Below are 27,071 nucleotides of genomic sequence, written 5' to 3' on the forward strand. Positions count from 1 at the left end.
GGGCGGAATAGCAAGACGCACTAGACGACCCGCGTCCGTCCATCGACGTCTGAAGGTTCGGCACAGTCGTCGCGTTTGCTTGTGTTGGCTGGCCTCTTGCCGTTGTGAGGGGGAGACACCACTTGGGGGAGCAACACTGTTGTCGCTGTCTCAGAGACTCGCTCGACTTTGTCTTGCTCATACCAACAACACCACACTCGTTACCATACCCACCACGCTCCTTTTTACCTTCTCGGCCGTTGGAAACACGATACGACGCGCTTGTTGAACAGGCAGCGGCGACATTTGGATCGACGCACACGACTAGAACATTTGCGTATCTCTTGAGGAGCGAACAGGTCCAGGATGCAGGTCCAGCTTGGATCAAGGTGCGTGTGGCGCCTCGGCTCGCCGCGCCCGGACCCCGCCGCGTCGCCGTCGCTGTCGCTGACACCTCCCCCAGCTCATCACAGCTCCACTATGCCCCGTGCCGCGGGTGCGACCCGGGCACCGGGTTCGCCGCCTTTCTCGACTTTTACGCGCGCGAAGGCAACGGCACGGACGCGGGCATGGTGACGACAGGCAGCAACACGAGCGTTGGGCTCAACTTTACCGGCACGGGCGTGGCATTTGAGCTTTCGTTTGTCGACGGGTCGGCCGACGCAAGCAAGAACGGCTGGGTGACCGACCTGCGCATCAACGGCTCCTCGGCGCCTGCGACCGCGAACGCGACCGGCACGAGCGTCAGCGGGCTCCCGTACGGCCGGCACGAGATCACGCTGGGGTTCACACAGCCGCAAGCCAACTCGTCCAACCCGGTCACGGTGCACAACGTCGTCGGCACGCTGGGCCAGGTGGCGGGCGACCACAGCGCCAACGCGACGATTGACGACTCGTGGTGGCGCAATGCGTCGCTGTGGATCTCGGGCGGGTGGAACATGATCGAGGGGGCAGACGGCGGCCAGAGCAACAATATCAACCAGACCCAGTTTGACGCCGAGGTCGGCACCGTCGCAAACGACTACAACAGCTCCGTGTCGTGGACGACCGAGCCGCGCGCGTGGAACGCCGTGCGGTGGAACGGTAGCGCCGTATGGGTGTACGGCATTGCCGGGGGAGACGCTGGGTGAGTTGCTTAAGCCGTGGTGGGGGCTGGGGCTGGGGCTGGGGCTGGTCGCCGATCAAACCGAACATGAGGCAGCGGCAGAGGCTGGCAGCAGCTGCGAGTCGTTGCCGTGCATGTCCGCGGTCATGTGCGACCATGTCTCGGGCCATGTTGAGGGCGGCTGTCGTCATGGCAAAGAAGACACGCGCGCCAAACTTTGTGTCGTTGTTCGCTCGTCGTGACAAGGCACGGGGGGAGTCGTGCTCTCCTCGGGTTGCTGCTTGCTTCATTTTGTGCCGCTCGTCGTCGTCTTGACTTGTTCCCACGGCTAACGCGCACAGCACATTCGAGCTGCAACTCGACAACGTCTCGCAGGGCGTGTTTGACGCGTCTGGCGGACCCAGAGTGTATGACAGCGTGCTCTTCCATGCTTCGGGCCTCAACGACGGCCCACACGAGGTGGTCTTGACCAACGTGGCGGGGCGGCTGTCTTTCGACCGCCTCGTGGCGTCGACTGGCCTCGACCCCGCACCCGCGCTTGTCCCCATCACGTCCACCTCGTCCGCCCTGCCGTCGTCCTCTGCAGAGCCGTCCTCGACCTCATCAGAAAGTCCCGCACCGTCCAGCACCGATGAATCCGACCCCTATGGTGACTGGCACGACACGAAGGGCTCTGGGCGTGGCGTGACGAGCGGCACAGTGGCTGGCATCATCATCGCCGTGCTCCTCCTCCTCGCGCTCGCCTTCCTCCTCTGCCGCCGCAGGCACAAGCGCGAGCAGCGCCACAACTCAAAGCAGCAGTGGGACGAGGACAGGCCGTGGCACCAGCGCCTGTTTTCAAAGGACAAGGGATGGCGCTTTGTCCACCTTGCCGACGCGCCAGCGATGCACACCGACGCCGGCGCCCCGCGTGACAAGGACGCCTTGCACTTCTCAAGCTCGAGCTTTGGGTCGGCGGCCGGCCACCTCGCCAACCTGCCCGAGACTAGCCCACGCCGCTTCATTGCCGGCTTCTTCCGCGCCAAGAGCTTCCGGAGCGCCAGGAGCGTAACGTACGACGCTGAGGCACCGCTGCCGCCACTCCCGCGCGGCGCGAGCGCCAGCACCGACTCGGACTCTGGCAGCGGCCAGCACGACCACCTCGACGAGAAGGCGTATGCGCATGGACTGCGCCGCGAGATGTCTCACCCCGACGCGATGGCACGCGAGCCGTCACCGAACCCTCTCTTTGCTGCGCTCGGCGGGCAACACTCCCCGCTCACCCAGCTCCAGCGCAGCTTCTCGACCAGCAGTGGCGACAGGGCAGCCCCGCCACCTGCAATCAAGGTGTACCGCTCCCAGACGCCCGACGAGGACGACGACCAGGAAGAGTTTGGCGTCCTCGACCTCCGCCAGCACCGCTCCGAGAACGAAGCGCGCCAGCACCCAACCCAGCACCTGAGCTACACGAAAGCGCGTGACTCGGCGTACAACGCGTCGATTCGCGAGTCGGCCTACGGCAACCACCGTAACCGCCACACGGCCAACTCGGGCCCCCTCGGCGTCCGCGAGTGGTACGACTGGTTCGGGCTCAGCACGTACGGCGACCGCGCGAGCAAGCAGAGCGCGCGCAACACGGACCCATGGGTCGTCGATGGTGGCGCCGCACCAGTTTCGTATGTCCCGCCGGTCGAGGCGCAGCGCAGCCCCCGCAGACGATACTTTGACAAGCCCTCGTTCCTTCATAGTAAGTAGCGTGTGGTGTGTGTGTATTCGGGAGCACGGCTGACATTTACTCAGGATTCGGTTGATTGTATCGGGACCGAATGTAACAATAGTATTGCCCATTGTAGAATAGCGTCTAGTCCCTTCGCTAGCCCCCGCCCGCGGCATGCATGCATGGACACGATCACGGCAATCTACTAAATGCTACGGTGTGAGAGAGTCTGGCGGTGCGGAGGGACGACGACAATGAAGTATGTGTTGGAGCCCGTGGAAAATGCAGAACGAAACAGGGATGAGTGTGGATGTTATGATCTTGCCTCGACACCTTAGCGCTTGACGGCGCCGCGACGCAGAGGCTTGATCTTGCGCCCGCCAGGGGAACCCGGCGCATTGTCTGCGCCAAGGCCCATGCTGAAACCGTTACCGTCGGCCGCGGCAGGCGCCGGCGAACCAAAGCGGACAGGCGCCGACGTTGGTGTCGTCGGCGCAGCGCCAAACTGGAACGGCTGGGAAGCCGGCGCGGCTGCCGGAGTGCTCGACCCAAACGAAAATGGAGCGGCGGCTGGAGCAGCCGGTGTGCTGGTCGCGTTGTTCGGCGCGCCAAAGGCAAACGAAGGGCCAGTCGGGGTGGCAGGAGACGCGCCTGGTGCGGGCGACGGTGCGCTACTACCGAAGGCGAACGGAGCGGCAGAAGGAGGCGCGGTGGCTGAGCCGAACGCCGCGCCGTTCGCGCCACCGCCAAAGCCAGAGCCCGTGCCAAACCCAGAACCGGTGCCGAAGCCGTTGCCGGTGCTCGCTGGCGTCGAAGCCGGAGCGGTGGAGCCAAAGCCCGACGATGCGTTGTTTGAGGCTCCGAACGAGAAGCCAGAGGAGGCGGGGGCCGCAGCAGGTGCCGCAGGTGTGGAGCCAAAGCCAGTGGAGGCCGGCGCCGCGGAGCTTCCACCAAACGAGAACCCTGTGCCAGAGCCAAAGCCAGTGGACGGGGCGGCCGCCGGAGTGGAGGAGCCCTGGGCACCGAAGCCAAAGCCAGTTGATGCCGGAGCAACTGGCGCGGTTGTAGCGCTGCTGTTGCCAAAGGAGAAGGCAGACTTGTCAGCAGGAGCCGCTGAGCCAAAGCCAAAGCCAGTCGACGGCGCGGGGGAGCTCTCTTTCTCGGGAGACTTGGCCTTGCCGAACCCAAAGCCAGTGCCAGTGCCAAACGACGAGGCCGAGGGAGCTGGTGCTGCAGGCTTGGCAGCCGAGCCGTTGGCAGTACCAAAGCCTCCAAACGATGGCGCAGGCTTGTCCGCAGCCGGGGCACCAAAGCCGAATGGCTTGGAAGCCTCCGCAGGCTTGTCAGCATTCGCAGCTGGTGTGCCAAAACTGAAAGGCTTGGGTGCCTCTGTAGGCTTGTCGGCTGCAGGTGCGGCGGCGGAAGGCGTGCCAAAGCTGAAACCGGCGGGCTTGGCAGACTCGGCTGGCTTGGCCGCTGCAGGAGCACCAAAGTTGAATGGCGCTGCTGTCTTGGGCTCGACAGCTGGCGTCGCAGACGGGGCGCCAAAGCTGAATGGAGCCTTTGGCGCGGCAACGGGCTTGCTGGCCTCGGTCGACGCGGTAGGCGCGCCGAACGAGAAGGAGGCCTTGGGAGCCTCCGCAGGCTTGTCAGCCGCAGGGGTGCTGTTGCCAAAGCTGAATGAGGGCTTGTCGGCGGGCTGGCCAAACTTGACGGGGTGAGCACAAAGCAAGACGCCAGAAAAGACACTCACGACTGAAGGAGCAGGGGCATCAGACTTGGCCTCTGGGGCGGGCGTGGAGCCGGGTGACGAGCCGAACGTAAAAGTTGAGACAACTGGCTTGGACTGCTCGGCGGTCTTCGGCTTGATGCCAAAGTCAAAGGCGATGGGGGCCGCGTTCACGGACGGGGTAGCCGCTGGTGCCGCCGAGACCGACTGGCCAAAGAAGTTGGGGACCCCGGAGCTGGGGTCCGGCGATGGCGGCTTACCAAGGCCAAGAGACGCCGCAAGCTTCGGGCTGGTAGGGGCAGCGAAGAATGAGGACGCAGGTGGCTTCGAAGTAGGCGTAGTCGAGCCGGTCGGCGTTAACGACGCCACCGGGGTGTGAGCAGATAGGGAGAAGAACCCAGCATCTGCGGGAGGTTCCTTTGGTGTCGCGTTTGAGATAGCAGAGGCTTCCTTCTGACTCTGGGGCGAGTCGGGCTCTGCAACAACCGAGTTGTTTGCCAGCGGCGACGATGCGCGGGGCCGCGTGGAGATGCCAGTGCCGAGGCGGTTGATAGAGCGACTCGTGTTGGAAGAAGGAAGGGAGAGGGAGTTCGCGGACTGCTGGGACGGGGCAGGCGCCGGGGTACCGATACGCGAAGACAGTAGGGGCGTGTGGTTGGTCGATGGCGCTGGCTCGGGAGCCTTGGGCTTGTCGGCGGGCGCCGCGGTGTTGCCGAAGAGGGGCATCGAGATGCCAGAGAAGGACAGCGGGATCTTGGCGGCCGCCTCGAGCTCATCCATGTCGGGCAGGTCCTCCTCGCGGGCCGAGAAGCGACCACTACTGCCGGTGGCTGCCGGCGTCGTCGCCCGCGACGAGTTGTAGCTTGCCGCACCCTGATGGGAGCGATGCTTGCGCTCCGCACCAGCGCGAAGGGAGGAGCGTGCGCGAGGGCCGTCGTTATCGTCGCGGACCTGGTAGCCCGATGACGAGGCGATAGGTGCCGCGGACCCGGATGTCGAAGCACTAGGGGAGGCCGCGTGCGTGATGATCGACGGGACGGCAACTGGGGTAGGGGGAGGGGAAGGCGTGCGCTTGCGCTCTGGCAGAGGCGACGTCTTCTTCCGGCGTGTGCTTCGGGTGGCTCGCGGTGTTGGCTCCGGGGTAGGCGACTTGACGTTCTTCTTCGTGCGCGTGCTACGGCGAACCTTGGGGGTCTCGGTCATCTCTTCGTCCTCCTCGGGAATTGGCGACCTCGACCTGACCTTGTTGCGGGCTGAGCGACGGGGAGCAGTCGAGGAAGCAGCCGACGACACTGACATGGCGTCGTCGCTGATATAGCTTGTTGACCTGCTGCTGCGCCGCGAGCTGCGCCGCGACGCGTTGTCGACCTCCATGTCGCTGACCTCGGACGCGGCAGCCTCCTGCTCAGCTCTTCGCTCTTCACGACGGCGCTCGCGAGCTGCCGTGTCGATCGCGCGGCGGCGGCCGTAGGGCGAGATCAACGACTTGTCGTCGACGACCCAGTTGGAAGCGGCGGTACGGCGCTTGGCCTTGGACTCCGCCTCGGCAGTGACCAGAGGAACGGCGATAGCCTTGCGGAGCTGGCGGGACGAAGCACCAATCAACGATGCGGGCAGGCCGTTGGCAGATTGCTCGTTACGGTTGCCTCTGGAAGCCTCGAGAGCGAACAGGATCCGTTCGGCGTCGTTCTTGAGTGCGGGCTTGGGGACGTCGGGGTTCAGCTCGTTCTCACGCACGAAACCGCGGTCGCCATCCCAGACCATGTTGCCCTTGCGAATGGGCGGCAAGGTCGAGGTCGAGGCGGTGGAACCAAACGAAGGGAATGCCGAGAGGCGGCGGCTGGAGGTCGACGGAGGTAACAAGGTAGAGCGACGGGGAGCGCCCCATCCATCGCCAACGCTCGAACGGTCGTCCTCGTCGAGGTCCTGCAGGTCACCGGCGCTAAACTGCATTGAGCTGCTGGGCCGCAGGGACGAGCGAGGGCGTAGCGAGTTTCCGCGGAGAGATGAAGCGCGGTCAATGGAACCAGTCTCGGAGGGCCCAACGCTCGACTCGCGGGCCAAGCTGGTCATCGTTGCCGAGCGGCCAAGGAGCGACGAGCGCGGTGCTGGTGCGGGCGCGGGCGATGCACGCGCGCGGAATGGCGAGTTGGACTGGAGCACCACATCACGCGCATCGGGGCGAGAAGCGCCACCGATTGACGCTCTCCCTGCCGCCGGGTACGTGCGGTCCTTCCACGGGCTCCAGTAATCCGTGTCAAGGCGGTTCGATACGGTGCTCGAACGAACAATGCCGCGCGCGGGGGGTGGAGGAAGGTGCTGAGCTTCTTCTTCTTCCTCGTCGGCAAGCGACGCGAGCGACGCGAGGTCCAAGCGGCGCGAGCGCGTGAGCGGTCCACCGGCGCTGCGAGCACCCGCACCAGAGATGGTGCCGGAGCGCCGCAGGCCGCCTCCACGCGGAGAAGACGGCGCCAGGAGCGCTGTAGGAGGGTCGAGGTAGGGCATCGACGTCGATGAAGGGAGGCTAGGCCTGCCCGACCTGGCAGTCAGGCTGACATTTGGCGGGAGACTAGGGAGGGCGAAGGCATCTGAGGAGCGGGCGGTGCGGAGGAGCGAGTCACGAGTGGGTGGCGGACCTGGCTCGTAGGGGTTGCGCTCACGGTCGGGGGAGGATCGGCGGGCACGCTTGGCGGCGCGGCGCTCGGACGGCGACGGGATGAGGTCGTCGAGATCATCACCAAACGGTGACGCGTTGCGCTTGGCGCGGCCCGTAGCCTGTGCTGCCGGTACTCGGGTCGGGGTCGCAAGCCACTGGAGGGGGCGGGAGAAGAGGCTCTTGATGCCCGAGAAGAGGGAGCCCTCCGAGCCCGACCTTGGCAGCTGCTGCGACGTTGCGAGAGTCGCCGCGCGCGTCGTCCGTGTGCGCGTGGGCGACTGGCGGCGGGTGGCAAAGGCTGGATGTGCGCTTCCGTTGGCCACTGGCGACGAGTCTGTTGGGCGGGTGTATGGCCGTGACACAGAGTGAAGCCGCGGCGAGTTGCGCTCGCGGTGTGCACCTGGCAGCGCACGCGGCGTGCCGAACACGTTGGCCATTGGGTTTGTGGAGAGTAGTAAAGTTGAGGATGGAGGAGTGCGTGGCCTGTTGTTGATGGGTAGGCGACTTGTCACTGCACTGGCTGTTGTCTAATGCCGGTTCGAGACGGTAATCGAGGCCAAACAGATGGTAAACAAGTCTGGCGAAAAAGTTGTTGAATAGGCGGTCGACTACGGGTCGTCCGAGGTGTATGCTTTCAAGTCGTGTCGGATGCTACTTATCGAGGCGGGGTAGTGGGTATCTTTGTCGAGAGAATCAGCCTGCCTTGACACGCCGCATTGCCCTTTTGCTAGTATTTGTAGCACGACGATGGTGGAGAAAGAATGGCAGAAAGGAGGCGACGAGGTGGAGACGACCGAGTCGGGGTGGTGGTGCAGTGGTGGTGGTTGGTGATGGGCGAGTAGAGGCTGCCTGCGGTGGTGCATCAAAGGTGGAGACTGGCCCACTCCCCGCGCCCGCATGACGACCACGAGACCCAAATTAAAATCATCAGTTTTTCCATCATTTATCCAAACATCTCGAATGAGGTAAGTGGCACCTTGGCGCGTGCAGAGGCCAGCCCAGCCAGTCTCCGCCAAGCAGACGTGCACCTATGTACATTCCCCCCACCCCCGCTCTCGCACATGAGCCGTCATCTGACAACGTCGCTCCACTGTCCACAACTCTTCTGTGCATGCACTACATGGACAAGCACGGGGGGGGGGGGTCTACCAGGAACAAAAATATGTAAACAGGAACAGCAAAAGGACCACATTGTCAAGGTCATAGCTACATGCGCCTGGGGTTGCGTAAAATCGCCTGGGTTCACATCTTATTATGGCTTTGGAGCGCCGCGAGAGTACAGCGCCCCATCACTCCCGTCGGTGAGCTGCCAGCCAAGATCTACAAGGTCGCGGCCAATACTCTCAAGGAAGGCATCGCGCATGTTGCTCGGCTCAACAAAGTAGGTTGAGACGAGGGTCCGGAGGTTGTTCTGCCAGGTCAGCATCCAAACATGCCACCATCAAGCGCCTACAGTGCTCAACACAAACAACAAACTCACCTTGACATTCTCGACAAATCCTCGGGCATTTTCATCCAGACTAGGGTCTAACCCTTCAAACCCATTGGCATGCAGCCGTGCCCAGGGAATATCAGCCCGACTAGTAGGCATCGGTGGCTCGTTCCCACGAGGTGCAAGGATAACTTGCGGCGCGGAATCCGATAAGCGTGAAGGAGCACGCGGTTCCGGTGCCACGTATGGCGGTCCAGTAGGAAAGGGCACTGGAACAACGTCCACATAGCTAAGACTCGGCGCTGAAACAGGGCGATAACCAGCTGGGGGAGCACCAGAAGCACTTGAACCTGCGACATGGTGAGGGGGTGGAGCAGCCGTGACAGGGGGCGGTGCAGCGTCTCTTCTCGAAGGTCCAGCAGCGGCGGGCGCAGCTGGTGACGGCTGTGCCCGGGGATGAGGTACTGGGGCTCCATGAACTGCCGGTCCATACGGCGACGTTCGCGTTGCAGGGAAGGGCCATTCGGATCCTTCTGAACGTGGGCGTGGCGAGAATTGTAATGGCGGGGCGTCGGGAGGATACGGGGCCTGCCTAGGTCGATGAATGGGATCGGCAGACAGAGGGGGCGTGAATTGGGCAGGATGAGAGGGATGGTACACATATTGCTGTGGGTAGCCAGCTGGGTAGGCCGTAGGTGGGGGGTGGTAAGGCTGCGTGTACGGCCCGTTCTGAGGTGGTGGGGCATAATTGCGGTGTCTTCCGTTCGGAACGCGTGGATCCTGGTCTCGCTCCTCGCGAGCATTTCGCGAGTCAGACCGGTAGGACTCGGGATGGCCCCGAGGATCGAGAACCTCGCGATCACGAACAAATCGCGGGTCTGGGTGCTCGCGATAGTCCCGCAGGTCTCGCCGTTCTGGCGTCTCTACCCCACGGTCCCACTGCTCGGCATGACGCCTGGTGCGATCCTCAAACTCGCGAGGATTGCGGATGCCACTGTGCCGCTCAAGGTGGTCGTAACCTTCGTGGTGGTGTGATCGATCCTTGGAAAAATCCCTCCCATTACTGTGATGAGTACGATCCTCGCGCTCACGCTCTTGTCGAGTATCTTTGCCGTTCCAAAACTGTCCGCGCTCCTCAATGAAAACCACATCGTCGTCCATGGGACGTCTCTGCTGTTTTCGCTGATGTGCTGGGGGCTCCTCTCGCCCACGCTCTCGAGTGTCATCTTGAGGGCCGGGCCTGCGACCTTCCCAAATTCGACGGGCTTCGCGGCCATCCTCACTGGAACGAGGGCGATTGACCTTCGGGTCGTCGTTGCGCTTAGCAGCCTTTTGGACCTCCCGTTTCTCGAGCTCTCGCCGCTTCTCGTTGGCCTCGATAATAAACCTGGCCTCGTCTGACACGGCGGGTAATACCCGCGCAATCGTTTGAACCGCCGTGACCGACTCGCGTGGCGTAACTGAGCCCTTCTCCCGTCGAGGCACGGCCTCCTTTCGCGGCGGTAAAGGCGCTTCGTCAACCTCCATTTGAACGTCTCGCCCATCGCTCTCCGGCGGTGATGGATACACAGGGCCCGCTAGACCGCGAGCAGCTTTCGGCTTCTCAACAGTGAACTCGTCTAACGTTCGCTGGTTCGAAGGGGCGGCTGAACGAGGCTTCGATGAACTCGCCCTCGAAGCCTCCGACGCACCCATGCGAGGGGTTGTAGTCCCAGGGAGGCTGCTGGGGCTTGCGCGTGGCGAGTCATCCCTGCTCAAGCTTTGCTTTCCTCTGGCTGAACTTGGGTTCGGGGCCGGTGCAATAGCCGCAGGGCTGGCGCGGCCGTTGCTCTTGGTACCGTTGCCGAGTTGCCTAAGAGGTGCAGGAGCAATCTTTGGCAACTTGGCCCGAGCCCCGGCAGCAGCTGGAGTCGGCGTACTGGGTTGGCCAGGAGCAATGTCTCTGACGCGCTGAATGGGCACGCTGGCGGGCGTTTCAAACGCTTTGGAAGTCGCCGTGGAGGACGGATCGCTTGTCACCACAGCCGGTCCGGGGTCCGAACGCCGTGGTCCTCGGGCTTCTGCGCGGTGGGGTGGAGGCGGCGTAGGCTCATCAGGCGTGCTTAATGCAGGTGCTCGTGAGCTGTCGCGAGAGGCAACCGCGGGTTTGGCGCGTTTGCCGGAGGGCGGCGGAGAAGCGCTAGTGTTCAGTCGTCGTTTTGACAGGAGACTCTCGCGAGGTCTACCCCGCTTGACTCCCTCCTTGCTAGATGTCGAGCGTGCTTCCGAAGCAGGTTTAGCAGGTGCTGGGTCCTGAACAGCGGCAGGCGATGACGACTCTCGTTCTGGTTACGTGTACGGTGCGAGCGTGGGAATCAAGGCGAGGAAGAGAAGTATCGTCAGCATTGGCCCACCGTTTTGGGAGCAACTCACCAGGGACACCTGTCGTATCTCTCGCCGGCTTTGCCGCGGCTGACAACCTCCGAAGGCCGACCGACTCGGCAGCATCATGGGGAGGTTCGTCTGCCAGTGGCAAGTCGACATCGGCAGCCTCCACTCCGGGCGATGGTGGAGGTGGGCTTGAAACCGCGATTGCATTCTCCACCGCCGCGGCGTCGTCCGGGGCCGCAAGATCGCCAGCGACACCAGCTGGTTGGGTTGCATCTTCCTGGTCAGGCGGTGCTGGATCTGACTGGGGCTCTGGCTGCGGCTGCGGCCGCGTTCGTGGTCGGCCGCGGGGACGGGGTGGTGCCCCCGGTAGCCGTTCCGGCTCTGGGCTGGGTGATCGAACAATCTTGTTGCCGTACTCGTCGATAATTTCGACTGCCCAGCCTTTCCAGCCGCGGCGCTTTTGCTTCTTCTTTGGCTGCTGGTCATCTTCTGCAGCAACACCGTTGGGGGCATTACTCGGACCCGCAGTCGATGACGACGCGACAGATGGAGCCGCGCCTACCGAGCTGGAACGATCGGCTGTTGGTGGTACCGGATCGCTTTTCGGTGTTTCACCCCGCTTTGGTGTGTCGCGTCTCGGAGTTTCGCGCCTGGGCGTATCGCGCTTTGGGGTATCGCGTCTGGGAGTATCGCGACGAGGAGCATCGACCTTTGGTGTGTCTCGCTTTGCTGTGTCTCTTCTGGGTGCGTCTCGGATAGGTGTGTCGTCCGCGGCGGTGCTCTGCAAATCTCGTCGGGCAACCGAAGGCGCTGCAGATGATGAAGGGGTCGTTGTGCCGCCGGCTGCGGTTGCAGTGAGGGACGAAGAGCTCCCTGCGCTATGTCTCGGACGCGTAGGAGCTGCAGGGTTGCGACTTGTTGGTGTCGAGACGGAAGGGGTGGACGACGGAGCTTTGTGCGGGAGGGTCGGCGACGCGGAGGGGGAGGGAGCGGCGGCGGCAACTGCCGCTGCGGTGACGTGCAGAGGTGGTGGTGGTGGTGCCTTGGATCTGCTCGGGTTGCTGCCGTTGCCGTTGGAAGAGGCCGCACTGGCAATGCTTGGGCTTGCCCTGCCATTCGCGGGTGGTGCGATGCGCGAGGTGGAGGTGGAGGCCGATGCGGAAGAGGTCGCGGGGAGTGATGGTGGTGCGTGCGATGATGATGATGACGACAGTGATGGTTGTGGTGGTGGTGGTGGTGCTAGTGGGAGCGATTGTTGTGGTGGCCGTGCGCGCGGAGTGGAGGAGGAAGACGGGGATGACGCGGATGATGTTGGTGACGGTGCAGCAGTTGCGCGTGCAGCTACCATTGCTGCAGTAGTCCAGCGTGGTGCTGCACCAGATGCTGCGCGCGACGACTGCGATGCAGCGCCATTCGGCGTGCCGCTCATCCGTAGAGGGTGGGGGAGGGGAAGGGGGGAAAGGATTTTGGCCGACGCGTGTAGGTGGGTTGGGTTGTTGATGGTGTAGTGGGTTGTTGATGGAAATGGACTAGTCGAAATATTATGTATGCAGTCGTGTTTTGGATGCACCAGATATTAAAGGGGGGCGCGTTGTTTGCAAATTGGGGGGGATTAGGTGGCAAGTGGGTGGGTATGTGGGTGCGACGTGACGTTTGTGCGCGTGGATGTGGTTTTTCAAGGTTTGTATGCACTCCAAGTGCAAGTGAAAGTGGTGGTGGTGGTGGTGGTGGTGGTGGTGTTGGTGGTGGTGGATGGTGGATGGTGCGTGCTCTAGGTGGTGGTTACGTATAGTGTGGTCGTGGTGGGAGGCGATAATGTGGGCAACAAGCACACCCGGGTCAACTCGAGGCTTGATTGGTTGGTGTGACGTGACGCCCAACCGACACTGTTCACGACGGCGTTGCGCAGACCACGAGGAGGCTTGGGTTTGGGTTGGGGTGGGTGGGCGTCGGTAGACGAATGGTCCTGCGCGTCGTCGTGCGCCTTTTCGCCCACCTGGTCGGCAGGTCCGTCGCCCAGCCCCGTCGGGGCAGTTTTCACAGCAGCTACGCAGCTGGTGGGTGGGCCACGGCAGCAGCGCGCGGCGGCGGAGAGGGGGGGGGAGGGAAGGGCAGACGCCGGTGGCAACAACTAGCTCTGTGCACGACTGGGCGAGTGTGTGCCTTGGAGGGTGTGGTGGTGTCGAGGGACTGTTTGGTAGCGAGTGACCTTGAAAGGATTGAAAGGGAGGGGAAGGGGGGATGGAGTGGGTTGATGAAGAAGAGGAAGAAGAAGCGATGTGGATGTGGGGAATGCAAATGCCAAGTGGACGGACGGAGAGAGCGACGGGGCCGCCGGGGGGAACGGATGGGGGGGTGCAAGATGCAGGCGGAGGGAGAATCACGAGGATGCGTTTGGGAGGCGGCGGCGGCGGCGGTGACGAGCTACGATTGAGGCTTGCTTTCCATTTTGCTGCCCGAGCGAGCGAGCGAGCGAGTGCGTGCGTGCGTGTGTGTGTGTGTGAGTGTGCGTGCGTCTGGTGCAGTGCTGTGCGGTGGGTGGGTTGGCGTGCGAGGAGGGAGGGCAGGGGGGGGGGATCCTATCAGCGGCGGCGGCGGCGGAGGCGTGTCACCTACGAGGGCTGCTGGCTGTTGGATGCCTTGCTGCTTGGAGGCAAGCCCGGCCAGGCCCTGTGGCACCCCACCCTTTACACCCGCGCATTGGCTGCGATTTTTCACCGTGTCATGTCTCACCCTGGGCCCACCGGTAACCATCCACACTCGGTACGGAACTCTGCATGCATGAGGGTGCGCTCCATCGACATGCACAACGACTGGCCCCCACGAGCAAAATAAAAAAATACATGCACGGCGAGCGGTGACGGATTGATGCGCCGGGGGAAAATACCACAACCACACACTACGTGTTTCGGACTTCCCACCAATGTGCGTACTTTGCGTGTGGCCCCGACCGACACGCGGCACCGAGCTTGCCGCCACGCCCACAGCCAGCCCTTTGCGCGTCAGGCGCCTTCTTTTCATGTATCCGTGGAGCGCGGGCGCGGCCAAGCACGCATGCATTATTTCGACGCGCCCCCGCGCATGCGTGCGCCGTGCTGGCCTGCACTGTCGACAACGGCTCCCAAAACGAGCTCGGGCACTTGGCCCCTTTTGCCCGGGCCGCGCCGCCACGCCGACTCGGAGCCGCTACCACACGTCGTTTCTAACCCTCCTTGTCCTCGATTCTGGGAGGGGTCATGCTTGTAGTGCCCCAGTCGGCGTGCATGATGCGTGGAAAAATTGCTTGCCACTGGGGGTCCTTTGGTCGACGGGCGGGACCAAGTGACCAGGACTCGCAAACTGGTTCCGGGGGTGCTCACGGATCAGAATCCACCCGGAAAACCGTTCGTGTGCAGCTCTGGGTATGAGCATAGCATCTAGTCGTGAATTGTGGCGCATGGAGGTGGTCATACATTGGTGGTTGGTGGTGGGTTGGTGTCCTTTGTGTTGAGGGCGAGGTTCCAGCTGGAAGCCGGGGCGGGCCCGGCGAGCACTCGCATCCAACAGTCGTGTGGCCTCAATCCAGCGCACAACAATACCTAATAATCCTGTTACCTCAACTGGGGACATATTAGACGTTATGCGCTCCCAGCTGTGGCACTCACCGTCCCTGATGAGTGGCTACTTGACCCAATGTCGGGTTCTGTGATGTCAGGTCCCCCAGCAGCTTCCGCCAAGTCGCTCAGTCGGCTCCATCCACTCGTGAGCAATATGCGGTCTTGTGTTTTACTCACATAGGATGCCAAACGACGACAATCATGATGTGTGATACCCTTCACGGTCGTTGTGAACCACGGCCCCTACTGCGAAGAAGATGCCGATGGCAAAATTAGGCACCACCGTACACCAGGACGCCTGATACCCTTCATCCACCAGTAACCGATGCACAATGCCGCCAAATGCCGGCCTCTTACCTCTATAGGAGGCAATCGCTGCGAGTTGTACGTTTCGGAGTTGATCTTCGGCAGCGGTGGAAGGGCCCAACCCGAAGCTGGTCAGTGAGTGACACATCGCATCAGCAAGTGACAACAACCGGTAGCTTGCACTCCATCCACTTGTAGACTGCATATATTACTGTCAATCACCTACCTATGATCCTCATACACGAAATTTACTTGCGTGTTGAGCGTTCCGTGATAGGTGTGGACCACTTGGCAGTCGCCAGTCGGACCTGACGATAAGATATCAACATGAGCTGGCCGTGTAGCCTGCATCCACCTACCAGCACGACGCCATATAGGCCAATGGGGCTTTCCTACCCCAAGTAAATGGATTCGCTGTTCGGAATGCTTCTCACTGTCGATGACGGACCACCCGGCATCCAACGCCGAATCGCGGCATGCCGCCACCGTCCGAGGCACCTGTACCCTCTGTGGTGTCAACATCCAGCCTTGAAGTCTGCGCACATTACTGCGTCTTACTCACTCGATACTATTTTCAGCGTTCCCCACTAGCGATTAAGGGTTTGGCGGGATCTAGAGGGATATACCATCGGTGGGCCGGAGACGTTGGAGGCGGAGAGGCCACTGACCATATAACTTCTCGGTGCCATGTCATCGCCTCTGCAACGCTTCGGACTAGTCATGCACTGCGCATGTTCGGCTGCATGTAACCCCAGCGAACAACCATTTGAAGCGGCCGCGGTGAGCTGCGGTCGGTGGCGGCGGGGGATGCGCGAGCGGAGACGGAACCGGCTGCTGCCAACTACCGGCCAGTAACAGCCGCTGCTCTCGGCCCTAATCCCCCTCAAAACCAGGTTGCCTCTCAGCTATGCTTACTCAAGATCCGTCCCAGCGCTCTGGTAGGGGCCTTTCGAGGGGTGGGCGGTGGACAGTCAACGCCGGTCTCGCGTCTTCATCGTCATTGAAACGCGAGTTCCAGCCCCATCCTCTCGAGTAATTCCTCCATGAAGGGGCGCGGATATCAGCGGACAGTCACCAGCTGGGGAGCTACTCACCCAAAATCCGATCTATCGGTTTCGGAGGGTCGAGAGCGGCGTACCCGACCCCGCCACGCCTGTGGCTCCGGAACGCGGAAACACCCGCCCCCGCGACAACGCTAAGAACTGGCTTCGCGGCGCCAGGAGTACTCAAGCGCTGAATAATCAGCACCAACGGCGCATACCCAACTGTCGGCGCTAGGCGGATGAGGTGTGGCGCGCCGGCTGGGTCTCACGTTCGTTTGTCGTCGGTCGGTTCATGTCGAGCGTCGCGCCGATTTACCCGAACCGGGGAGGATGAAGTCTCTTCTGTTGCGCTCGGGACGAGCTATGTACCTGCGCTGGCTACACCGGCCTGATCGTTCATTTCTTCCTCCACCCCAGCGTCATACAGAGAGACCCATATGCATGCCAGCGGAGACGCATCCATGGTCCGGTACCCCGCACCGACCAGCCGAACATTTACAGACAAACGATGAAAACACCACCGATTCTCATCGTCAGCGAGTCAGTGCCTAGTGTGTCTGTCCCCGCTAATGACGTTATGGTGCGGGGGTTAGAGGGGTTGAGGCTGATTATCGATGGCGGCGATACATGCGCTCCACAAGGTTCCGTGCCATGTGGCGGGCGGGGTGTGCATGGCCTGCGTGTGTGCGAGTCGGCGTGCAGATGGACTCGATTGCATGTAACGCTGGCCGGAGCATGGTCGACTCTGTCGAGGAGCTTGCCGTGCGTTGGCATCGAGGGGTCGACCCACTCTGGGATGGTGGATGCATCACCCAGATGCACAGGCAAGCCTCCACCGCGGCCGGAAACGCCTTGTTCCGACACGGACCAGGCTGCTCCACGATAAAGGAATGCAGGGGAGCCGACCCGAGGCCGGCCATCCTGCCTTGGCTGGCGCGGGTATGCAATGACGGCGTGGAAGGTACACATGTGCGGCGACCAATTCGTTTGCTGCATCTCGACGGGCGCGTGTTACGGCACGGGCACCGCGTGCTCTACTAGACGCCGCTACCGGCGCCGCGGATGATGTCGCTGCTTGCTGCGGCTGCCACCTATGTACCTGCTTTGAAACAATCAAGCACCACATGCCACAGACGTCGGTGCGCCCAGTGCGGCGGTAGCGTCGCGGCACCGTCGGCGCCGTGGCTGTAGAAGCACTATGGCCGCACGATCGAATCGACGCCGAGCGAGGGAGCGAGCGAGCGAGTGACGACAGCACGCACGGCCAGCACCATGACCACAGAAGCGACCCGAATTGCAAGAGCCAGCTCCGCGAATCAAGGGCCGCTCAGCCGGCGCCAGGGCAGAAACGACCGAGCCGAGCTGCCCATGCCGTAAGGCTGCCGGCATAGTGGCACCCCTCGTACAGGTGAAAACAAACCCACTCACCTTCATATGCACCACACAAACCATCATTAACAAAGTCCGATCCTGTGCCGAGAAGCGGGGTCCGACGCGGAGCGAAATGGCGTGGATGCGTGTTGCGTGCTCCTCATTCTTTTTCTTTGCCTGCCTCGTTCAAGATGGCCCGCTCGCGGTTCCGAGCCGCAGTACACGACCGGTGCGCGGACATTCGTGTGCCAAGCGAGTGCAGATCACACAGTGACACCCCTTTCATTAGCGCGAGCAGTGGTTACTGTAAGTCGTCCGCGAGGAGGGAGGGGGGGTTGGGTCCTGGAACCCACCCTGTTCTCCGACGGGGAGATCGCTTGGCCACAATCTCTCCGATGTCGCCTCGTGAAGACGGCAACAGCGACAGAGGGGCCGTTGTTCGGGACACACTGGCGTGTACCTCACGAACCCGGCCGGGCATGGTCCGTCTGGGTGACATGCCAGAGCTAGTGCCACATTTGTGGCTTTCGGACGTCATGTGGAATCCACATCGTCATACTGTATCGACGACGACTGAGTGTCAAGGCATGACAACAGTGCCTCTGGTCCGTTGTTGTTGTTGACATGCAACCAAGCTGGCGAGCCCAAACCGTCAGGTTCACCTGTACGGCATTAGAGTTGGGTCAAACGATACGCGGCCGGGGACGGAGGATCACGCCACAGGCCACTGGTGTGTACATATGTGTAGGCTGTCGCTGTTCATGTGCAGAGGACAGTCTAAGCCAAATGGGCGACAAAGCGAGGGAAGAAAGGTCGAGGAACAGCTGATGAGTAGCCATGGTGCAGATATGTGCAGTCTCCGACATGATCCCCGCTCTGGCGGAAAGGTACCCCTGCCGCCGATATGTCATCCGCATGTTATCCCCCAGTCATCGACTTTTGTTCATCTCCCTCCTTCCCCCTCCTCCCTCTTCATTACCCCTGTTTACAGTACCACACAGGTCTGGTCTTTTGAGCAGTCGGGAGTGGAGCACGCACGGCCCGGACCTCGCCAGACATGGGTGACCAAACCCCGCACAGGCCGACAAGGACCGCGTGACTTGTCTGCCGACGTTATTCTCCGCTTCCAGGTCCGGGAATCACCACATCCCCTCCCATTTCAACAAAACTGGGTTGCATTATTACCATATAGTCTATACCGATTCAAAGAATGACATCGAGTGGGCTCGGTTCGCCCACCGGTTGGCGTGGTATTACAATCAGATTGGACAAGCACGCGGTGGAGTTGGCGGTATACACAAATGTTCACAAGGGGGAGGGGAGCGAGCGGGTGACATGCTCGGGAGGAGAGCGGGAGTGCAGCTCGGGGATAGAGCTCGAGTTGACGACGTAGGGGGAAGCGAGTAGCGAGTAGTGGGTCAAGCGAAGGCCAAACTGCCACTAATCCGCTCAAGTGGCCGGGCCAACAGCATTGAGACTTGTCGCCTTACGAGCTTGCTGTTCCGACAACGCGTTGTACGCCTTATCTCCTAATAGAGTCGTACCTGTTGATGTCAGCCTTCCAAATCCATGAACGCTTCGCTTCCGCGGAGGCTGGCACACCACAGGGCCTGTTCAACTCACGTAGGGGGGATCTCGGCGCCACTGGCATCGGCTTCGACGAAGGCGCCACCGTCCTGGTGAACAGTGACAGGCGCCGGAGGAGAAGCCGCGCCGCTGGGGCCGGCAGTAGGTGAAGTCACGTTCTGCACACGGAAGCGCTGAGACTCCTGGTACGCCTCGCGCTGCTTCTCGGACATTTCGGGACCAGAACCAGTGGCGACCGCCTGGGGGAATGCCGTGACGGCCTGGGCACCGTAGCCACCACCAGCACCGAAACCGGCGTAGCCAGCAGTCGAGGTAGCCGACGATGTGCCGTGCGAGCGGCTCTCAAAACCGGCGTTGCTGTGGGGCCCACCCGACGCCTGGGAGACGGGGCCACCGTGGAACTGGCTCGTTTCAGGCGAGTGGACACTGGTAGACGCAACTCCCGCCGAGCTGCCCTGGTAGTCGTAGGGGTCGACAGTGGGTGCTCCAGCAGTGTCGGAGAGGTCGATGGCCGCGTGGTTCTGGGGACGAGCAGGGTCAAACTGCAGGATTAGTCAAGTGACCTGGATATGCGCGCTCGGGCGCGGCCGTCCAACTTACCATCATGTCGTCAAAGTCGTCGCGGTACGACTTGCGCTTCTTGCGGAAGATGAAGAGGGCGATGGCGAGGATGACAAGGAGACCACCAACACCGCCGACGACACCACCGACAATGGCGCCCGTGTCTGTGCGCGTGTCAGTCAATACTCAAAACAGGGACGCGTCTGCCCAGGCACACTCACTCGACTTGGAGCCGCCCTTGGAAGCACCGATGGTCGTGACAGCGCCGCTGGTCGAGACAACGACATCGCCGTTTGGTTGTGTGCTGGTAATATAGCTAAAGGAACTGGTCAGCAAGGGCTAGGATCTCGGAGGGCAGTGAGACATTGCTGTGCTCAGCGTGGCCACTCACACGATGCTCGTTATGGTGCTGCCGGCGCCGCCACCGCCGCTGCTCGACGGGTGACTAGTCGGACTGCCGGACGACGCGCCAGGAGACGAAGGTCCGTTCGAAGGACTCGCGCTGGACGAGGGGCCGTTGCTCACCGGCGGTTCGGAAGCAGAGGCCGACGGGCCGTTGGAAGGCGACGCCGACGTAGGCCCATTCGAGGGGCTTTCCGACTGCGCCGAGGACGAGGGGGGCGGGGCCGCGCTCGAGGTGGTCGTCGGCTCGTGAGAAGACGAGGGAGGGGGCGCCTCCGACGAGGGCGGGGGAGCGGGCGTGGTCGGGGGCGGCGCGACCGGGGGAGTCGTGGTGGCGGGAGAAGCTGGTCTTGTTAGATCGATGGGAATGAGTCTCGTGAGGCTGAAGCTCATGGTGTGGGATGTGGGGGTGGGCGATGCGAGGCGATGCGAGGGGGGGTAGGAACGTGGAGGATGAGAGAGGAGAGTGATAAGGACAAAGGAGGTGACGGCCGCGAGCAAAAAGTGAAAGAGAAGGTTGCGAGTTGGAAGGGGGATCGTGCGCGCGCTCTACTCTGAGACAACAAGCATCATCATCGTCATCACCATCATCATCACCGTGTTGCATGACACGGACACGACGACGACGGCCACGAGAGACGACGCCAGTCGCGATAGCGGTGCACCGCACCTCCCCCGCACCCTGCCATCAACCTGAATCAACCAACATGGGCATGGGCACTGGTCTTGAATGTCTCCGACTGGTCGTTGACTCGGCATCGCTCTCGACCCCGAACGACGCCAACATGAGATCTGGCCCAAGGCATTCTCGACCATTGCCGCCCAAAAGGATGCTTGCTGCAAGACGGGGTCCGAGCACGCAGAGGTGACGCTCACGCTCCGCTGTCATTGCGCCGCCGCGGGCCTCGTTCTCTTCGCGCCCTCATTCTCGCCGGCGAACGCTCGCCTATTCCGCGCGCCAGTCACGCCACGGAACACGCGCGCAAGGCGCGAGGCGTGTGGAGATGGACGCCAACCAGATCGAGCAGATCTCGCCGCGGCCCATCCGCCCACCCCTCGTCGGCCCGTGAACCAACAGCCTCGAGAATGCGGTGCCATTGATCGTCGAGATTGAACAGATCGGTACGTACCCATTGTTGCTCGCGATTAAAAGCACAGGTTGGGTCAAACTGTGATCAAGTCTTGCTTGCGGAGAAGAGTAGACACCAAAGACGTGGCGCCAGGAGGGGTCGAGGTGAGCGAGCGTGAGCTGAGTGAGCGAGGGTGTTGGTTGTGGGGCACTGGCGACTGCGGGCTGCAGGCACGGTGTGTCGAGTGCGTAGAGGGCGAGGGGCCGGAGTGTCGAGGTCGGTGGCTCTGACGGTCTGTGTGTCGGTCGGGTGCCGAGCTGGTACTGATAGAGTCTACTGACAAGTGGTTGCGAAGGAGAGGAACAAGACGACATGCATCCGTCACAACAACTGCATGTAAAAAGGCGGTGTTGTCATGGGCTACCAAGCTGGCTTGCCGCTCACGCTACCTGACCCGGCGGCCTGACCCTAGACGACAAGTTTTTACGAGGGGACGCACTACAACTGGCAATAAATGGGGTCTGACCCTCGTCAAATGGCCCTTTTGGCCGCCAAAAGGTCGAGACCACCTCGTCCTTAGCCGCCACCCGGCCCGCCCCGCCCCGCGCCGTCGGCCGCCACCCAAATCGTCGTGCACTGTAAGCACCCATGCCGCAAGCCTGGACCTTGCCCGCAAGCAGTGCCGACTACAGCATGCATGAAGGCGGAGAGATCGAACGAGCAGTTAGCGCTCGCGAGCACCGTCACGCTGTCTCTGCGAGCGTCGAATGCTTGGCTGCTGCTGCTGCTGTTGCCTGCGTCGAGGCGCACGCACGAGGCACTGGGCGTTGAACTTTGTGCGGTTTGCGTGACCCCCGTGCGGTCGCCCGACCCCAGAGCCCACGAAGGTCGCCGTCACGGACCCCAGGTTGCAGGGATCGCACAGTCGCCATGTGGTTGGGTGGATCGTCGAGGCTCCCAACGCCAGTGGCCACATGCACCCGGCAGAGACTGGGGCCACGACCACGACGACGCTAAGCAGGCCCGGTGCCGCCGAGATGATGCTCGTCGCTGCGTTGCATTGCAACAGGATGGTCTGCTGTAGAGAGCGACCTCGTACAGTGGGAATGCCGCAAAACCCGCACAACGGCAGGAACGGGCACCAGCTACGTCAGCCCTAGCCAGGCAAGTCTGCGGCAACAGGCGGCAGTGGTGTGAGACCACTGCGGCGATAGTGAGCCCCGGACCTAAACCACGGCATGCTGGATGCTTGGAAGTCTCTCTCTCTGGTCGTCGACAAGATGGTGCTCTGAGACGACTTCCCCTCGCAGTACATAAGTGCACGCCGAAACGCAAGGGCGCAAGTGACGGCGTCGGTGTTGAGTTGGTCGTTGTGGTCTCTGCATGCTTTCAACGACTTACCAGGCTCACGTCGTTCGTTCCAGATAAAAAAAGCGCCCTACTAGGGCTCGGAGTAACCCCATTATTATCCGCGTCGGTAGCAGTCGGCGCCCTTCGCTGACGTCTGTCAGTCTGCATGGGCGCCTGATGGGCCTCGTGCGACGGGACTATCAGAAAGTTCGAGCACGTTGCTCTCTCTCTCTTTCGGCCCCGACACTCGCTCCGAGCCGGCCAGCACATGACGCGCCGCGCCAAGAGCAAGCGGAGGGTCAAAGACCCCGGTGCGCCGCCTCGTCCGCACTGGCCTCCGCTCACGCACCATACGTCAAGCCCCGAGCCCTCGCCGCAGCACATCTCCGAGCTCGCCACCGAGCTGGCCATCTTGGCAGACGCCGCGGGCTTGCCAAGGCCCGCGGGTCGTCTTCGGCTCTCCGACCCGGAGACCTTGGGTGATGATGATGCAGCGAGCGAGGGTATTCAGGCATTGGGACTGTGACTGTACCCCTCAGTGCGAAGAGATCCGTCACTTACCCTGTATTCTTTCCAGAGTCCTCGGCTTATTCCTCGGCTCGCACCACCAAAACGTGGCGGACGCACGCTGTGGCGGCCTGCCAAGGGCACGGACGTCGACAGCAGTCCGCAACAGCAAGGTTCAGTCCGGCACACATTCATCCGCCGTCTGCACCAGGATGACATGCACGCGCAGCACACAATCGCCGGCACCGAGGCGGCCAGTCGCCGCCGCCTCGGCAACGGAGGCGCACGCAACGTATGCTGCGGCTGTTTCTGCTGCCCGCCTGCCGGCGCCACCCAGCCCCTCCATGCGCCGCCATGCGCCGAGGTGCGAGCAAACCTATTGTACGCCTTGTGGGGCGGCGCATTAACGCCGCACGCTGCGGCACGAGCAATGACCTACGTCAGATTCCAGTGGTTTTGAGGCTGCGCCACCGATAGCTGTGTGGCGCCGAGGGCACTGATACATCAACTCGCATAGACGTTACCCGCTACACGTCGCGTTATTGTTCACGGAAGAGCTGGCGGTGGCCACCGAACCATGTCTGTGCCGTCGCGTAGGGCATGCAAATCCGCTCGTGTGATCACACCCATGCCCGATACGCACCGCCGCAAGGAGACAAGTAAATCATGTTCAGCCCCGGGTCGGGGCGCCGAAACAAAACTCGTTCACGCCAAAGAGTTTCAGGCTAGATCTCACCCAGCTCTTCCTATTCAGTTCGGACCGATCGCGCATCTGTTCCTGCAACAAGCGTGCATTCTCTCCTAACATGGGTAATTCATCGAGACTCGTCGTAACGGGGTCATGAATTTGAACCGTCTAATTTCAAAACTGATGGGTACAATGTCCATGTCTCGCAAGGGGGCGGGGAGCGTGAATGGCGCCACACGTCTGCGCACACACAATGGGGGTATCGGTCGTTTGTGCCGCAAGAGGCTGGGCTTTTCAGGCCGAGGTCGGGTGCATTAGTCGCGGCGGCGGCGATCTCTGGGGCTTGGAGAACGCTCTCCGCGACGGTAATGCTCGTGGTCGTGGTCACGGCGGGGCCATCCGGATGCAGGGTGAGGGCGCATCGTGTATTGAGGGTCGAAAGGAGGCGCTGCATGGTGCGGCGGATAGCCAGGCGGGGGTTGAGGGCCATGGGCCTGCGGCGGAGGCGGGGCCGGACCATGCTGAGGTGGGTAGTGTGCAGCTGGGTGGAGAGGGGCCGACAGAGGCGCGGGAGCATACACGGGGGTCGAGGGTCCGGAGCGTTGGTGGTGGTGCTGCTCTCCCCAGCCACCAACTGAGGGGCGACGTTCGCTGTCGCGGCGCTCCTGGCCCGCCGAGCGGGGCGGACGGGGGTACGGATGATGCCTCTCGGTACGGGGCTCACCACGTTCATCGTATGGGACAGGCTCACGATGGCCACGGGCCTCGGCACGACGCTCGCGTGAGTCGTATGCGGTAGGCTGCTCGCGCGGGTCATACGGCGGCGGCGGGTGGTAATAGTGGGCCGGAGGCGCCGAGAGCGGTGCTTCGGGAGGACCCCGGGGCATGGGTTCGCCGGCAGGAGGTTGTGCTCCTGGTGCCCAGGGCCACGCCTCACCACCGTGTGCGGGAGCCGAGTACGGTCCAGGTACCATCTGGGGATACTCGCGATGAGAGTACTGGGGCGCGGAGCTGGAGCTCCACGTTTCGCGGCGTTCACGATACGTCTCATCTGGTCCAGCGTTTGCCCGCGCGGCGGAGCTGGAGGACGTGGCCGACCTCGCCGTCTTGCCTGGGGCCGGGCCGCGTTTCTTTTGCGTGGAAGTGAACACGCATTCACGGTTGGCCTCACTACAGCGAGTGCAAGTGCCTGGGATGAGGGCGCTGGGATCGGGATTGCACCGGACCTTTCGTGCGCGGCACGAGTCACAGGCTTTGGTTGTACGCGAAATCGGCGTTCGCATGCCATCCCCAGGGAACGGAACCATCTCGGGATGGTAGGGGAGCTGACCGGGGTGACCGGGGTGACCGGGGTGACCACGGTGGGCCTGGTGCTTCGAAGTGGATGGGCGGATGGGGCCGGGAGTGTAGCCGGGCGCGCCTTGGCCAGGGTGATACGAGTGACGCCTATCGATGTCGAGCTGGTACGCTGGAGGGTACCCACGGGGGTCGTGCATGTACGCGGGGGGATAGTGCTGGTGATCGATCGAGGTGCGATGGTGCTGAGGGGGCAAGTGCTGGTGCTGGTTCTGGGGCGGGTGCGCATGGGGGTGCTGGTGATGCTGATGCTGCTGGTGCTGCTGCTGATGCTGCTGATGCTGCTGGTGCTGCTGAACAGTAGCCGAAGTCGGAGTCATCGGTCCTGAGGGAGGCCCAGCATACGACTGCCTGTGGCGGATATCTATCCGAATTGGTGGCGGAAGGTGTTGAGGGTGGTGTTCGCCGTGGTGTGAATGAGGATGGGGGTGGGCGACGTGAGCAGGAGGAGAGCGGGGTAGCCTCTCCGGAGCAAAGTATTGGGTGGTTGGGGTTGACTGGGAAGCATCCTTGCTTGAGGTGTCTGGCCGAGGCTCGTTGAGCAGCGAGTTGATGTTGCGCCGTCCGTCACTTGGGTTGCGAGTGAGAGGAACCGCTTCTTCAGAGGGAGCGCCGAGAGGGAGCCGCGGCGGGGGAGCACGGCGGCCCTCACGACGGTTCTCATGGCGTCTCTCAAGGTGTGTCTCGCGGAGGCTGTCACTGAGGCTCTTCGTGCCCTCGTTCGCGCCGTCGTACCCCCGGGGAGATGGGTGGCGATCGCCAGATGTAGGTCGCGACGAATCCCCGCTCCGGGGGCTACTCCCTTCGCTGCCTGGGGTATGGGGAGGCGAAGTGCTCGTTCCACTCGACTCTGAGTTGCGGTCTCGCCTACCCTGTTCGCCCATACGCAACAGCTCGGTTAGGGGTACCAAGTGGGCCGTCATGGTGGTGGTGGGGGGAGGGGGACGGGTAGTGGGGAGGAGGTGGACTGATTATGGGAGAGTACCAGCCTTATGTGTACTGGCCTTGTGGGGGAAGAAGAATCTACGGTCCGATTCTGTCCCGAGCCTACTAGCTGGCGGCGGCCGCGAGTGCGTATTACCTGCTGCGGACGGAGCGAGCAAGCCACCAGAGAAAGCTTGCGATTGCCAAGGCGGTCACTTGACAGGGGCGATGAACTGCAGACGGTTGGTCGGGTTGCGCGGCAGCAGACCGAATCAGTACCGATAGAAGACGACACTGGGCGTCAGGAGGGGGACAGTCTCCCTGCTGAGAATAACGGTGATGGCGTTATAGTGGAGGTGGTGGCGGCTGCTGGGGGTCGTCGATTGTTGTTCTAGACGCCTTGTTGTCTCAGATGGAGAGAGCGTTGTTCTGGATGGCGGAGATGGAGACGAAGCCAGTGTCAACGGTGCAGTGTACGAGGATGGTGAAGAGTTGTTAGCAGAGATGAGATGGGGGGCGAAGGATGTTATGCGAAGAGCGCGAGCGCGAGAGCACTTGAAGCACAGGTACCCTATGTCAGTCAGTGCATGCTGGGCGATGATTGTGTCTGACGGCGGTCAGGAGACTGCATTCGAGGAACGCGAGAGGCTTGGGATACAGGGTCGTGGGCCGGAGGGCTGAGGAGCGTAGCTGCTGGTCGGGGGGGGCAACGCAAGCATCAGTAGTCGGCGGCGGTGGCTTGGAAAGAGGCGTAGGGTTCGGTGTAACAAGTAGTGACCAAGTTTGTTCGAGATGGGTGGGGGAGGAGCAAGGCGTGTCTGGTGGCGTCGATGAGGATGAGGAGCGAGGCGGAGCGAGGCGCCGGCGCACGACGGCGAGGAACATTTTGTCAGGATCTCGATGGCACTACGGAACAATTGTTCAACGACCAGGTTATTCAAACCGTTCAAAGTTGAACCCTGTGGAAAAGGACGTCAGGGGGGGAGGAACAATGACAGGAACAGGGTAGAATAGGGAGAGGCGTCCCAGGAGTCCGAGGCAGCAGCCGCCTGCAACAGAGTTTACAATGGCGCCCATCGTAGCGCGTCGACGAGCGACTGGTCAATTGCTTGCGTTTGGTCCCAGGCTGAAGGCGGCGGCACGGCGGAGGATGCTCCAAGGGCGGGGGCGGCCGAGGCGGAGGCGGCGTGCGGCTGGCGGTTGGCGGCTGGCGGCTGGCGTTCAACTGGCGGCTACGGAACGGACCGACTTGCTTGCACTGTTGGTATTACGTTCCTGGCCCATAATCGTCCTGCCAGCCCAGCTGGATTGAGCCTAAGTGGTTGGAGGGTTCGCGATGTTGG

General features: G+C 62.3%; 6 protein-coding genes across 6 annotated transcripts; 2 read left to right on the forward strand and 4 right to left on the reverse strand.

Annotated features, from left to right (window-relative positions):
• Positions 1-345: 345 nt before the first annotated feature.
• On the forward strand, positions 346-2,818 carry LOC62_02G002366 (uncharacterized protein; the record flags this gene model as incomplete). The annotated part of the gene is made up of 3 exons (XM_062768875.1): positions 346-368; positions 443-1,105; positions 1,426-2,818. The coding sequence occupies 3 exons, from the start codon at positions 346-348 to the stop codon at positions 2,816-2,818; spliced, it is 2,079 nt and encodes a 692-aa protein (XP_062624859.1).
• A 128-nt stretch (positions 2,819-2,946) lies between these two features.
• Positions 2,947-7,602, reverse strand: NSP1_0 (Nucleoporin NSP1; the record flags this gene model as incomplete). Its single annotated transcript, XM_062768876.1, is given in 3 exon segments — positions 2,947-4,488; positions 4,534-7,565; positions 7,578-7,602. 3 exon segments carry the CDS (start codon positions 7,600-7,602, stop codon positions 3,115-3,117), a joined length of 4,431 nt encoding a protein of 1,476 aa, XP_062624860.1. The 3' UTR covers positions 2,947-3,114.
• Positions 7,603-8,293: 691 nt separating this feature from the next.
• LOC62_02G002369 (uncharacterized protein) lies at positions 8,294-12,699 on the reverse strand. The gene is made up of 3 exons (XM_062768878.1): positions 11,010-12,699; positions 8,646-10,921; positions 8,294-8,576 (listed from the first exon to the last, which is right to left on the reverse strand). The coding sequence occupies exons 1-3, from the start codon at positions 12,394-12,396 to the stop codon at positions 8,418-8,420; spliced, it is 3,822 nt and encodes a 1,273-aa protein (XP_062624861.1). The 5' UTR covers positions 12,397-12,699; the 3' UTR covers positions 8,294-8,417.
• On the forward strand, positions 9,429-9,632 carry LOC62_02G002368 (uncharacterized protein; the record flags this gene model as incomplete). Its single annotated transcript, XM_062768877.1, has 1 exon — positions 9,429-9,632. One exon carries the CDS (start codon positions 9,429-9,431, stop codon positions 9,630-9,632), a length of 204 nt encoding a protein of 67 aa, XP_062624862.1.
• Positions 12,700-18,440: 5,741 nt separating the features above from the next.
• LOC62_02G002370 (uncharacterized protein) lies at positions 18,441-21,273 on the reverse strand. The gene is made up of 6 exons (XM_062768879.1): positions 20,964-21,273; positions 19,823-20,177; positions 19,653-19,735; positions 19,471-19,595; positions 18,907-19,412; positions 18,441-18,827 (listed from the first exon to the last, which is right to left on the reverse strand). The coding sequence occupies exons 1-6, from the start codon at positions 20,965-20,967 to the stop codon at positions 18,806-18,808; spliced, it is 1,095 nt and encodes a 364-aa protein (XP_062624863.1). The 5' UTR covers positions 20,968-21,273; the 3' UTR covers positions 18,441-18,805.
• A 2,489-nt stretch (positions 21,274-23,762) lies between these two features.
• On the reverse strand, positions 23,763-25,124 carry RGT1_0 (Glucose transport transcription regulator RGT1; the record flags this gene model as incomplete). Its single annotated transcript, XM_062768880.1, is given in 2 exon segments — positions 23,763-24,916; positions 24,932-25,124. 2 exon segments carry the CDS (start codon positions 25,122-25,124, stop codon positions 23,763-23,765), a joined length of 1,347 nt encoding a protein of 448 aa, XP_062624864.1.
• Positions 25,125-27,071: the final 1,947 nt, after the last annotated feature.

Source organism: Vanrija pseudolonga, chromosome 2 (assembly GCF_020906515.1).
Source record: "Vanrija pseudolonga chromosome 2, complete sequence".
NCBI lineage: Eukaryota > Fungi > Basidiomycota > Tremellomycetes > Trichosporonales > Trichosporonaceae > Vanrija > Vanrija pseudolonga.

Excerpts from the sequence above, each read along its gene's own strand:
- LOC62_02G002369 (XM_062768878.1), bottom strand. The coding sequence starts at position 12,396 with ATGAGCGGCACGCCGAATGGCGCTGCATCGCAGTCGTCGCGCGCAGCA. Across the intron at positions 10,922-11,009 it reads AGATACGACAGGTGTCCCTG|AACGAGAGTCGTCATCGCCT; the intron begins GTGAGTTGCTCC and ends ACACGTAACCAG. Across the intron at positions 8,577-8,645 it reads GATTTGTCGAGAATGTCAAG|AACAACCTCCGGACCCTCGT; the intron begins GTGAGTTTGTTG and ends CTGACCTGGCAG.
- LOC62_02G002370 (XM_062768879.1), bottom strand. Across the intron at positions 19,736-19,822 it reads AGCACCATAACGAGCATCGT|CACACAACCAAACGGCGATG; the intron begins GTGAGTGGCCAC and ends CTATATTACCAG. Across the intron at positions 19,596-19,652 it reads CAAGGGCGGCTCCAAGTCGA|ACACGGGCGCCATTGTCGGT; the intron begins GTGAGTGTGCCT and ends ACACGCGCACAG.